Source organism: Lipophrys pholis, assembly GCF_963383615.2.
Source record: "Lipophrys pholis genome assembly, chromosome: 5".
In the NCBI taxonomy this organism is placed as follows: domain Eukaryota; kingdom Metazoa; phylum Chordata; class Actinopteri; order Blenniiformes; family Blenniidae; genus Lipophrys; species Lipophrys pholis.
Window position 1 is genome coordinate 2,073,438 of NC_137628.1, and position 10,772 is coordinate 2,084,209.

General features: G+C 48.2%; 1 protein-coding gene across 1 annotated transcript in view; it reads right to left on the reverse strand.

The window, feature by feature from the left end:
* Positions 1-364: 364 nt before the first annotated feature.
* LOC308109762 (axin-2-like) overlaps positions 365-10,772 on the reverse strand; it is a 13,554-nt gene continuing 3,146 nt past the window's right edge. Inside the window, exons 3-10 of the mRNA XM_080463562.1 lie at positions 9,466-9,697; positions 9,144-9,284; positions 8,128-8,552; positions 7,854-8,003; positions 7,185-7,421; positions 6,920-7,012; positions 5,896-6,021; positions 365-1,354 (exon numbers count right to left, since the gene is read on the reverse strand). Coding sequence (XP_080319688.1) covers positions 1,228-1,354; positions 5,896-6,021; positions 6,920-7,012; positions 7,185-7,421; positions 7,854-8,003; positions 8,128-8,552; positions 9,144-9,284; positions 9,466-9,697 — 1,531 coding nt within the window. The 3' untranslated portion in view covers positions 365-1,227. The remainder of the gene's footprint in view (positions 1,355-5,895; positions 6,022-6,919; positions 7,013-7,184; positions 7,422-7,853; positions 8,004-8,127; positions 8,553-9,143; positions 9,285-9,465; positions 9,698-10,772) is intronic.

Consider the following 10,772-nt stretch of genomic DNA (forward strand, 5'->3'; position numbering starts at 1 on the left):
GGCATCCATGTAGGCACAGGTGCTGTACTCACCAAACACCAGCGATGTGTGTGTGTGTGTGTGTGTGTGTGTGTGTGTGTGTGTGTGTGTGTGTGTGTGTGTGTGTGTGTGTGTGTGTGTGTGTGTGTGTGTGTGTGTGTGTCCATACTTCCGAATGCATAATTACAATGTATACAGGAGCTCTGCTATATACGCTGTTATTGTAACAACATTCAAAAGATGTGGGAGCCGCAGTTCTTCACTGGTCATTTTTCACTGAAACAAACCAACTCTTGTTATTTTGGTGTGTACACCCCCCCCACCCCCCAACCCCCGACCCCCCCCTGCCCGGCGTGCAATGCCTGGTCTACAAACAAAGGCACAACCCAAAAGATCTGAGCTCCGTCTCCGGACCGAGACAAAGAGAAATGGGGGGGGGACAAACTTAAAAACTATCAGCAGCATATAAGACTGGGATCCGTCATTAGAAGGGGGGGGTCAGACGTGGCTACAAGGCTGTGGGAGGAGCGAGGGGAGCGTCACGTCCTCGGAAACATTAAATAAAACAAAACCACCACAGTTTTCTCCCAACATTCAAAGCAGCTTGCCCATTGGCTGGAAACAGGGAGGGGGCGGGGTCATAGGTTAAAGAAGAATCAGGAGGGGGTGGGGGGTTCAATAAATACTCAATAAAAACTTTCAACTCATGACAAAAGAAGCATCTATATATATATATATATATATATATATATATATATATATATATATAATACATGTATATATACATATATGCATGTATGTATATGCACACGTACGACGATGTGACCATGTGGGATCGTAACGTTAAGAGCAGGTTGGTGGCGCCGTCACTCCGTCATCGCATCGCAACAGTGGTTATATTCAAGAAGAGGCGGGGTCTACCCCCTCCCCCACTGGCCTCGGAAGATGATCATCATCATCATCTTCGTCTTCGTTGGTCTTTCAGAGTCTCTCGTTGTCGTTCCCTTGTGTTTCTAAGGCTGATTGGTTAAGAAAGTCAGGGGGGGGCGGGGCCTCCTCTGGGTTCGGCATACTTCATTGGCTGGTCTTCCTTCACTTGCTCCTCTTGTGCTGGATATATTAACTCTGTTTAGCTTAATATTAGGACATTAAAAAAAAGAATAAAAACAAATAAATTGGGAGTCCAGAGTTTTGTTCTTGTGTCCGTTACAGAGTCCGTCGCTCCAGATCTGGGAAACATGGCGGCCTTCAGTCCATCCGCTCCACCTTGCCCAGGACTTTGCCCTCATACATGGGTAAGACCGCGGCGTCCTCCCAGACCTCCTCGAACACGGCGCCGCACTCAAACTCATCGCTCGCCTTCTTGAAGTAGTACCTGTCCAGAGGAAACACAGAAACACAGTTTGAGGTGAAACCGGGAATACTTCACTCTTGCAGTATTTCCAGGTTGTTTCGCTGTTGAAATCCTCGGTTTGGTTCACTGGATTCACTGGATTCACTGGATTTCATGAACTTGTTACAACAGTTAGTTCGACCAAACGAACGCTGCCGTGGCCCCGTTTACACCGCGACCATTTCAAATGGAAAAAGGGAAACTCTGTAAGACTGAGGACCAGCTGCTGCCATGCAGAATGCTGACTTGCTCAAGGACACGTAGTCACAGGCTGAGACGGGGAATGGAGCCACCGACTGAAGGACAACCCGCTCTACCAACGGAGCCACATTTGCCCCCGTGACCGGAAAACTCTGGGCGTAGGTGAGCGGCGGATGGAGAGAAAAGCCGACAAGAGTGGCAGCAGGCGAGCATCTGATACGTTTCATGGAGCTTTAAAGCTTTGAGGCACTCGACTACTTTTACATTTACACGCTGGCACTCGGCTCTCTTTAGTCCAAATCAAACACACACACACACACACACACACACACACACACACACACACACACACACACACACACACACACACACACACACACACACACACACACACACACACACACACACACACACACACACACACACACACACACACACACACACACACACAGAGCCAGAAATGGATCCTGCAGAGAATGACTTAGTCATAGCCTTCAACGCCGTCCCCGCACACTTCAAAGACAACGGCCGACTCGGCATCACAGCTCAACCGTAGTTTAAACGCTCAGCTCCTCGTCCGCGTCTTCAACTTGATTCCAATCTGTCCTGCAAGGTCTTATTAAAGTTGAAGGGTTAATTACAGGTTGTCTTAAGCCCCCCCCCCCACCCCCACAGCGCCCCCAACCCTCCTCGTGTCTCCATGGCTTCTCATTGGGCCGGCTGTCAAATGAAGGGCCTTTCTGTCACACAGGTTGACATTTCAGGTGCCTGAGAGTCTGACACACACACACACACACACACACACACACACACACACACACACACACACACACACACACACACACACACACACACACACACACACACACACACTTTGGGCAGCTCTCCGATCACCAGCAGAGAACAGAGGAGGAAGAAGACTGAGTGGGGGGGGGGGGGGGGGGGGGGGGGGGGGGGGGGGGGTGCTCGGCTCGAGTGTGATGGGCTGGATGTGGGCCGACTCGGGGGCTTTACCCGGGGAGGGGGGTCGCACACCACTCAGACAGTCTCCTGGAGGTCAGGGGTCACCTCGCTAGCCCACTCTTCTTCTTCTCTCAAGCAGAGATAACTCCCGGGGTTAGCCGGGTCCCAGTAACTGTGAAGTCTCCTGGAGCTCCTAATGATTTCTTCTCTCTACTTTAAACCCAGCAACAGATCAGCGGGAGGGGATTTAATGATAAGCTTTGTAATGGAAAAATGCCTCATTTTGCCTGCGTTCAGAATATAAAAAGGAAGAAAGAAATGTGTGTGTTGAGGGGTGGGGGGGTGGGGGGGGTATGAGCTCAGCTTTGAGTCGTTCAAACTACACATGGACCAAAAACAGTCTGATTTTCCATGTTGATTGTAATTACACACAAATGAGGAAAGATCTCAGCTGTGAGACTTTCTGCTGCGTCACGATAAAGTTTCCTCTCGTTCAAGTATCAGAGTCTTTTACGCTTCTATTGGAAATATCTAAACCCGCAGGGGGAAATGCTTCGATAGCATTCACAGTACAAACAGACAACTGCACTTCCCATGGCAGACCACAAGTTGGCAGTGTGATTGTTGTGCAGCACGTACATGCATGCACACACTTCCTACTTCAAGTTTAACACCTCCCACTGTAACGGGGAACCAGTACTTCCTGCTTCGTGTCTACAGAGACGAGACGTCACTTTTTTGAATGGCCATCATTTACCCAGAGACGCTGTGATCCAGCTCATGGTTTCTGCTTCCATTGCACTTTGTTGAAGGTTTAAAAGCTTCAGGAACTGAACGGACTCAGTTGCTACAGTTTGTGACAGAAGGCTTCAAAAGTTCCTTCATACCAGACTTTCAGATGTTTTCCGAGGATCTCCCTTTTCGTTCAGTCGACAAGAATAACCACCAGGGACAAAAACAAGATTGTTTGTTCTTTTACTTCGAAACGGAGTCTTGAATTCAATTGTTGTTTTGTCTCTCAAACACAAACAAAGACTTTGTTTCCACGACATCGTTGCGAGTAAAAACTTACCGTTTTTGCATTTGTGATTCAGAAATGTTCGGCGCATACACATTTTTGTAAACAATGTCCATTTCCATGGAAATGGCAGAAACACTAAAAACAATGTACCATGTTGGGCCACTAGTTGTCACTGTTGGTTGTTGTTAACCACACACACACATGCAGCAGAGAACAATACGCTATAAACAGCAGCAATGTTTCTGTCTTCAAGATGGAGACCAAACGATTTCAGGAAGTTGCGTTTTCCTCGTTTCCACGGAAACCAGAGCATTTTTGGAAAATTCCACTTTCACAAAAAGTTGTGTTTTCAGTGCCTCCGGGCACCGTTCATCACCTCCCTCGGTGTAATAGGCAGGATTTTTATTTATTTTTTCCCCGCCAGACGAAATGGCCACACTTTTACTCAGTGATAGTTGAAAGTCGTCCCTTTGTTTGAGACCGATAGACAGAATGAGTCTTTCCACTGGAACATGTTTTATGTGGCAGGATTTTTCTCTCCTCACAACATCTGGCACCAATATCGTCTGGCAGCGCCGCAGCGTACTGTTCTCCGCTGTACCGCTGCCATGTCCAAATTAACCAACTCCACACATTCTGCTGCCATTGAAGCCAGACCCCCCCCCCCCCCAAAAAAAAGAGTTATGGGATAGCAAGGGTTCCATGACTTGTTTGCAGGCCTTTTTCTCTCTCTCTTGCCTAACAAGCAGATGTGCCTGAGAGCTGATGTTGATGTCACAGGCTTGCGAGGTTTATGTGTTTTTCTGAGGCGTTCAAACCTACGCAGCAGCGACTCGCTGGACTGGACTTCGCCCAGCACTTGCTCGTGTGAGACGTCTTTGATCCGGCCGGCTATTATTATATTTGAAATTACTCGACAAGTCCATACTTTGTTTAGGAATTTCCCCCAATCATCCGCCGTGTTTGCTGTCATTAGGAGGAGAAGGTGCTTCGCAGCATTTGATTTTAATGCCTGATGCAAGAGTGTGGAGGAGGAATTCCAAGGCCTTGCAATGGTCTTTGTGCACAAAATAAAATGGCCCAGGCTTCAAAGCCATATTTATTAAGGCTGCCTTAGCATGGAAATCAGTACCAGATGTGAGAAGAGAATTTGCTCCAGAACCCCCCCTTCTCTTTCTCCCTCTCAGCTCTGGGTTCAGCGGATCAGCACCATTTCTTTTCAACTATCACACACGGACGACCAACATGACCGCAGCTTTAACACAGGGCCCTACATGGCAACAGTTCCAAGAGAAAATGCAAAACTTCTTAGCATTTCGGGCAGGGATGCACCATTACCTTGTTTTCCAACCGATAACTTCCAACTTCTCACAACTGTTGAGGGGGCCGATAAGATTTTTAATAGAATATTTACAGACCTGAGGTAAAGAAAGGCAAAGTTGTAGGTTGAATTCGTAGAACTGGTAGAGTTTTTACCCTCTTAGCATTTCAGCTTTTCATAAATTGCAGACAGCTATCCTGTTGTCTTTTTCAGAAACTGTGGAAAATGCCCACACCAGTGACGGTGGCGCCATGGTTATGTTCAACATCAATAAGACGCAATGTGTGCGACAAACTTAAAGGAAATGGACTGAAAACGAGCAAAATCAAGGCAAAATTGGCCATTTTATAATAATTGGATCGAGTTATTAACAAAAATGTAATTCTCAGACAGTGTGATGTCGATTTTTCCAATATCGGGCCGATAATCATTGGGACCGATAGTTATCGTGCATGTCTAGTTTTGGGTGTTTGTTTACACAACAAAGGTGCTCGGAGCCATTGAAAACACAACTTTTTGAAAAGACTACAACTCCGCTGCCGCGTAAAAGGACAAAAATGAGACTTTCTGGAAACGCTCAGACTCAGTCCTGAGTAGACGGCGGAAACTCTGCTCCTGCTCACGTTGGTAGTCACTAGTAGTTGTGCACATGCTCAGTAGCTGGACAATCAAAACAATGTTTCCTCCAGAGTGTCATGGCTCTCAGTAAAGATTCTCCTGGGACTTGGTAGTTTTAGTTTGACAGTCACCGTAATAACAACCCAACTTGGACGTCTGTCCACCAGAATGTCAGTAATCTCCCATTGTTAATGTTGAGAGAGGACTGTTCTCTGCTGAATGAGTGTGTGGTTTCATTACATAAACAACCAACAGCGCCAACTAGTGGCCCAACATGAAAACTACATTTCAGTGTTTCTGCAGTTTCCGTAGAAACGTGAAACTTAAGCATTCTCACTTGAAACGTTGTGTAAACGGAGCCTGAATCTCATGAAAGATTGTGAATGTGTGCTTATTTACCGGTAGTTGCCTTTCTTGCTGAGCTGTTCCTTGAAGTGACCCAGGGTGAGGCAGTGGGTCTTCATCATGCTGCGATAGGGAATCTCCTCACCACAGAAGAAGTAGGTGACCACCAGTTCTTTAGACCTGAAAATACAAAACAGTATTTGTTAAAAAGATACTGAATTCTGAATACAAATACCCATATGAGGTATTAAACTGGATTATTTGCAAAAACATTTCAAGCATATGACTAACTGGAGTGTCACTTGCATTGCTTTTATGTGCACAGTTCTTACATTACAACACGTTTAATTATTTAAAAGAAATACTGACACTAATTGAGAGGACTGTGGATTACAGCAATTTAAGAAAAAGGACTGAAAACAATTAAGTTTTGTGGTTTTTATTACATGTATTTTTTTCTATGACCAGTTGAATAGTTTTTAGAATTATTGAACGGCTTATCATTGAAGCTTTTCTATACAAATAAAATGTAGTTTGTGCTCGACGATCAATAACGGTTCCAATGCATGCATTTCGACATCAACGGGTTGAACCCGATCGTTGGAGTGCAGCTCAACTCAACAACACATTTGAAGTGGGCAGATGTTGAATAATGAGCAGCAACTTCCACACGTCTTAGTTGGGCTCCACTGGTGTAGAGTGTGTGTGTTGGAGAGTGTGTGTGTTGGAGAGTGTGTGTGTTGGAGAGTGTGCGTTGGGAGTTGGGTGGGAAGTTAAGATTCCATATTAAAGCACGTTTAATCTTAAATGATTAAAAAGTGAGAGAAGAGGAGTTCAAAGACGAAGCGATGCTGACTCACAGCTTCTCGCTTTGAAGAGACGAGCGAGAAAATCTGGGAGGAAGAGGGCGGAAACACGAGCTTGGAAAGCAAAAGGAATGCTCGGGGAAAAAAAAAAAAAAAAAAAAGCGTCCAAGGGTGGAATGAAATTTGGAAAAGTAGAAATGAGAGGAAAGGAGCAGCACAAACAGAGACAGGGTTGTCCCGTCCTAAAGAGGAGGAGAAGAAGAAGGTCGTACTCGTCTGTTGGGAGTCCAGAGCTGGCGAGAGGCGGGAAGGCAGCTGCTGGATGGCTCCGGTCTCTCTGAAGGCAGCTGGCTGCTGTTGAATGCCTGTGAACAACCCACATATTAATGACTAATCACAGCTCAGATTCTCATGGAAATTTACCGCTGGACATCGTTTGACATTGTGGTCGATCGAATGTGGAGAACGAGTAATGAGCCGGATTATTTTTACATGTGAAGCTTAATGTTCTTCCTGTGAGCAGCCTCGTTTCCTTACCTTTGTTTTGGGGGCTTGGAAACCTCCTCCAGCCTCCGACAGGCCTCCTCCAGCTGTGCCAAGGTGTTGGGTGGAGGTAGCGGCGGCATGGCGGGGTCCTGGATGAACGGGTGGCTGGGGTGATGGCCGCGGATGTGAGCGCCGTTGCCGATGCTGCCGCCGCCGCCCCAGGAGGAGTTGGTCCGGCCGGGCAGGGCTTTGCAGTCCAGTGGGTTGGACTTCTTTAGGCCCTGAGTGCTGAATGGAGGCGAAGGGAAGAAAAACAACAAACTTTAGTTGCACAGTCGGTTAGATGTTTGAACTTTGTGTAATTACATGCCTTTCTACGTAGAATTTGCATGATCTCCCCGAGCGTGGGTCCAGTTTCCCTCCACAGTTTGTCTGATTGTCTTTAAATCTATGTTTTCCCTGTGATGGGCTGATGACCCGTCCAGTTGGACCCTGGGCTGATTGTTGCACAGCCGTTTGTGTTTTGTCTTATCGGGCAAAACACTAAACCTTCCCTTTTCCAGGATGCTGTCAAGTGTGTGTGACTGATCACGTAAAAGCGCATTTCAGAGTTAAAATGCTCGATGTAACTGAAGTCCTCTTACTCTCGCTTTGCCCATCATCAGTGTCCAGCGTCTTCACTCAGATAAACAGAAGTGACTGTTCCTGACAGACTCTCACCTGTGTGGTTTGTGCTTGCCCTGCCGCTCGCTCTCCAGGATCCACTGCCAAACATTCTGAGAGCGGTCGGTGGCGACGAGGGGAAGGTGCGGCGAGGACATGCCCTCCTCGGAGGCCTTTAGAGGCCGTCTGGACAAAGTGCTGCAGCGACTGGAAGGACGAAAGAGGGCAAGTTACGATCGGGGCAGCGCTGACACCAAGTGTCACTATAAGAGGCACAACAAAGCAGGTTTGTTATAATCCAGGACCAGGACACAAAGAGCGCTGCACTCACGCAGGTGTGAAGTCAGAATAATTGGCGCCCCCTTGAGGGCAGAGGCACTGCACGCGCTGAGCCGCCTCGGCCTCGATCTGCTCCTTGGTCTTTGGCCCAGCGTGGTGATGGTGGATGTAGTGGTGGTGGATGTGCTTGGTGGACGGCCGGCCTGCCATCAGGACTTTGGCGGATCCGGGATAAGCACCAAAGAAGGGTCCGGAGTGACCGGGGGACACGGTGGCGACAGTCCGATCCGGCGACCGGGAGCGTGGCGAGTGGCGGATGACGCCGGGAGACTGGCAGCCAGGCGTCTTGAGGACCCGGGACAGATGCTCGTCGAGGATGGCCTGCGGGTCCTCCTCACACTGACTCCCGGCCGGGACCAGGGGGTGATGGAGGGACGTGCTGCTGGTCAGGTCGATGCTCTCCTCTCGTTCCTCCTCCTGCACACACACACACACACAGAAAAAAGACGCTTTTTAAAAAGTTGAGGCGACTGACGCACACATTTGCATACGGGGAAGGCAGCTAGCAATGGAATTTATGTCTCAGCTTACATGAACTTATATCTATCGTCCTCTGAAGTCAGCGAGAGCAAACGCCTGGATAACTTGATTTGAGTTTCCTTTTTGCCGCACTGTTATCTTCGCTAACAGGCTTTGGGTGCGCTTCATCTATAATGCAGAGTGTGCCTGTGCCGCACAAAGAGACTGGCACTACACATATTCAGCAAACGTGCCACTGGAGAGTAACTAAGTGCTAACTATTTGAAGGAACTTCAAGTGTGTCTAGAAACATAAGTTATAAAGTTCCTCCAGATGAAATAGTCCGGGACAGAGAGGGAAAAGGGAAGCGGGTAAACTGAGACAGACTTTTAAATCCCTCGGTCTGTACCCTGTTCTTCGACATGCCAGAAGTTGGCGCGAAGGCTTTTGTAGTGCTGCATAGAACCGCCATCCTGAGCTAACTTGGATACAAGTTTGAATTTTCAGGCTTTCTGAAAGTGTGCGTGTCGGGGGGGTGTGGGGGGGTACCTCCTGGATCTGCTGCAGTCTCTCTTCCAGCGAACTCATCGTGTCCTGCTCCCGCTTCAGCTTCTCCAGCCGGGCGATGAGCTGGGCGGCGAAGGCCGACGGCTCCACGGGGGTCATTTCCTTCGGCAGCCGGTACGTCCTCTGCAGGAGAAACAACAGGCGGGCAAGGCTCGTTAATGTGTGGGAGTGTGCCTGCTTAGTGCTTCTGACGGATGCAATATGGTGCATTAATCACTGCCCTTGCCCTAATCCTATCTTGTTCCAAAAAGCCTGCTACTATTCCAAAAAGGTCTAATCCACATGCCCTTGCCCCCGAGCTAACCTGAACCTTCTCTGCTGCCCGGCCCTTCCCAGATCTTCTCCTGCCCAGTGCCCTTGCAGTGCCATGCTGCCGGGCGAGGGAAGGGGGAGACGGGGGGAGACGGGGTAGCAGTTGGTCTCGCTCGGAGGGGAGGCCCCCTGCCTGCACCCTCTGTAGCCCGACCAAGCCATCAGCTCGGCTGCCTCTGAAGTCAGCACACTTCAAAGGGCCCTTGTCAAACATCAAACGCACACTAGGGGTGGGAGGGACACGCAGCTTTAAATCTCCGAATAAAAGCCAGATATCGACAGAGAAGAGAGAGTGAGGAAGAAAAAGGGAGAGGGGGACAAAATTAACAGCATGAAAAAAGCGGAAGAGGATTGAGATGTGCGTTGGTGAAGTGGCAATGGTGGCAGAAAGCGAGAGAGAAGGAAGGGAAAGAGGGAGGGAGAGTATAGAGGAGTCAAATACTGGGAAGATCTGAAGGGAAGTAGTAATTTATTTCCCGGCTGCATGCAGGGCAGCTCAGAGGTACTCTAGTCACATTATCCTCCTTTTTCTTTAACTATATGCGCCGGCTTCTCTCTCTCTCTCCCTTTCTTACTTTTTTGTTATTTGGCACACTGGCTTTCTTGATTTTGACTCTTTTTTTTGTTGTTCCTCTCATCTCTTTGTAGACACGATGAAGGGAAGAAGAAGAAAGGCAAGCGGAGCTGCTGGCAAAGGAGCGCCAGCCCTGCACGGGGCCCCCGCTGCCTGGGGCTGGTGCATCATGGGAGACAGAGCCATCTCCAAATCAGGAGGGAGACATTAAAGGAGTGCAAGTGGGAAAGGAAAAGAGAGAGAGAGAGAAAGAGAAAAAAACTGGGAGAATAGACAACACAGTGTCAAACGCATGCACAAACACAACTCTTCCACATACACATACCTGTGTTTGGATTTGAAGACAAAAGAATTTGAGATTTGTTTTTTTTTCACGTCTCCTTTACTTCCTAACCTGTGTCAATCTGCGCTGACCCAGTTCCTTAAACCTTCTCACAGCAACTTCAGCAGGTCCAGAAACTCTCACATACAGAGAACACACACTGTCTGACCCAAATACTAATGGGAGCACATTGAAGGGAAGTGGGACTGAGGAGCGACACTTCTGCTTTTCAATGCAAACCTTGTTCACAGCGAGTTAACTGAGACCCCGTTTACACAACGTTTCAAGAGAAAAAATTTAACAAAGGGAGGACACGGACATTCTAGTGGACAGACGACCGAGTTGGATTGTTGTTACGGTGACTGTCAAAATAAAAGTACCAAGTCCCAGGAGAATATGGACT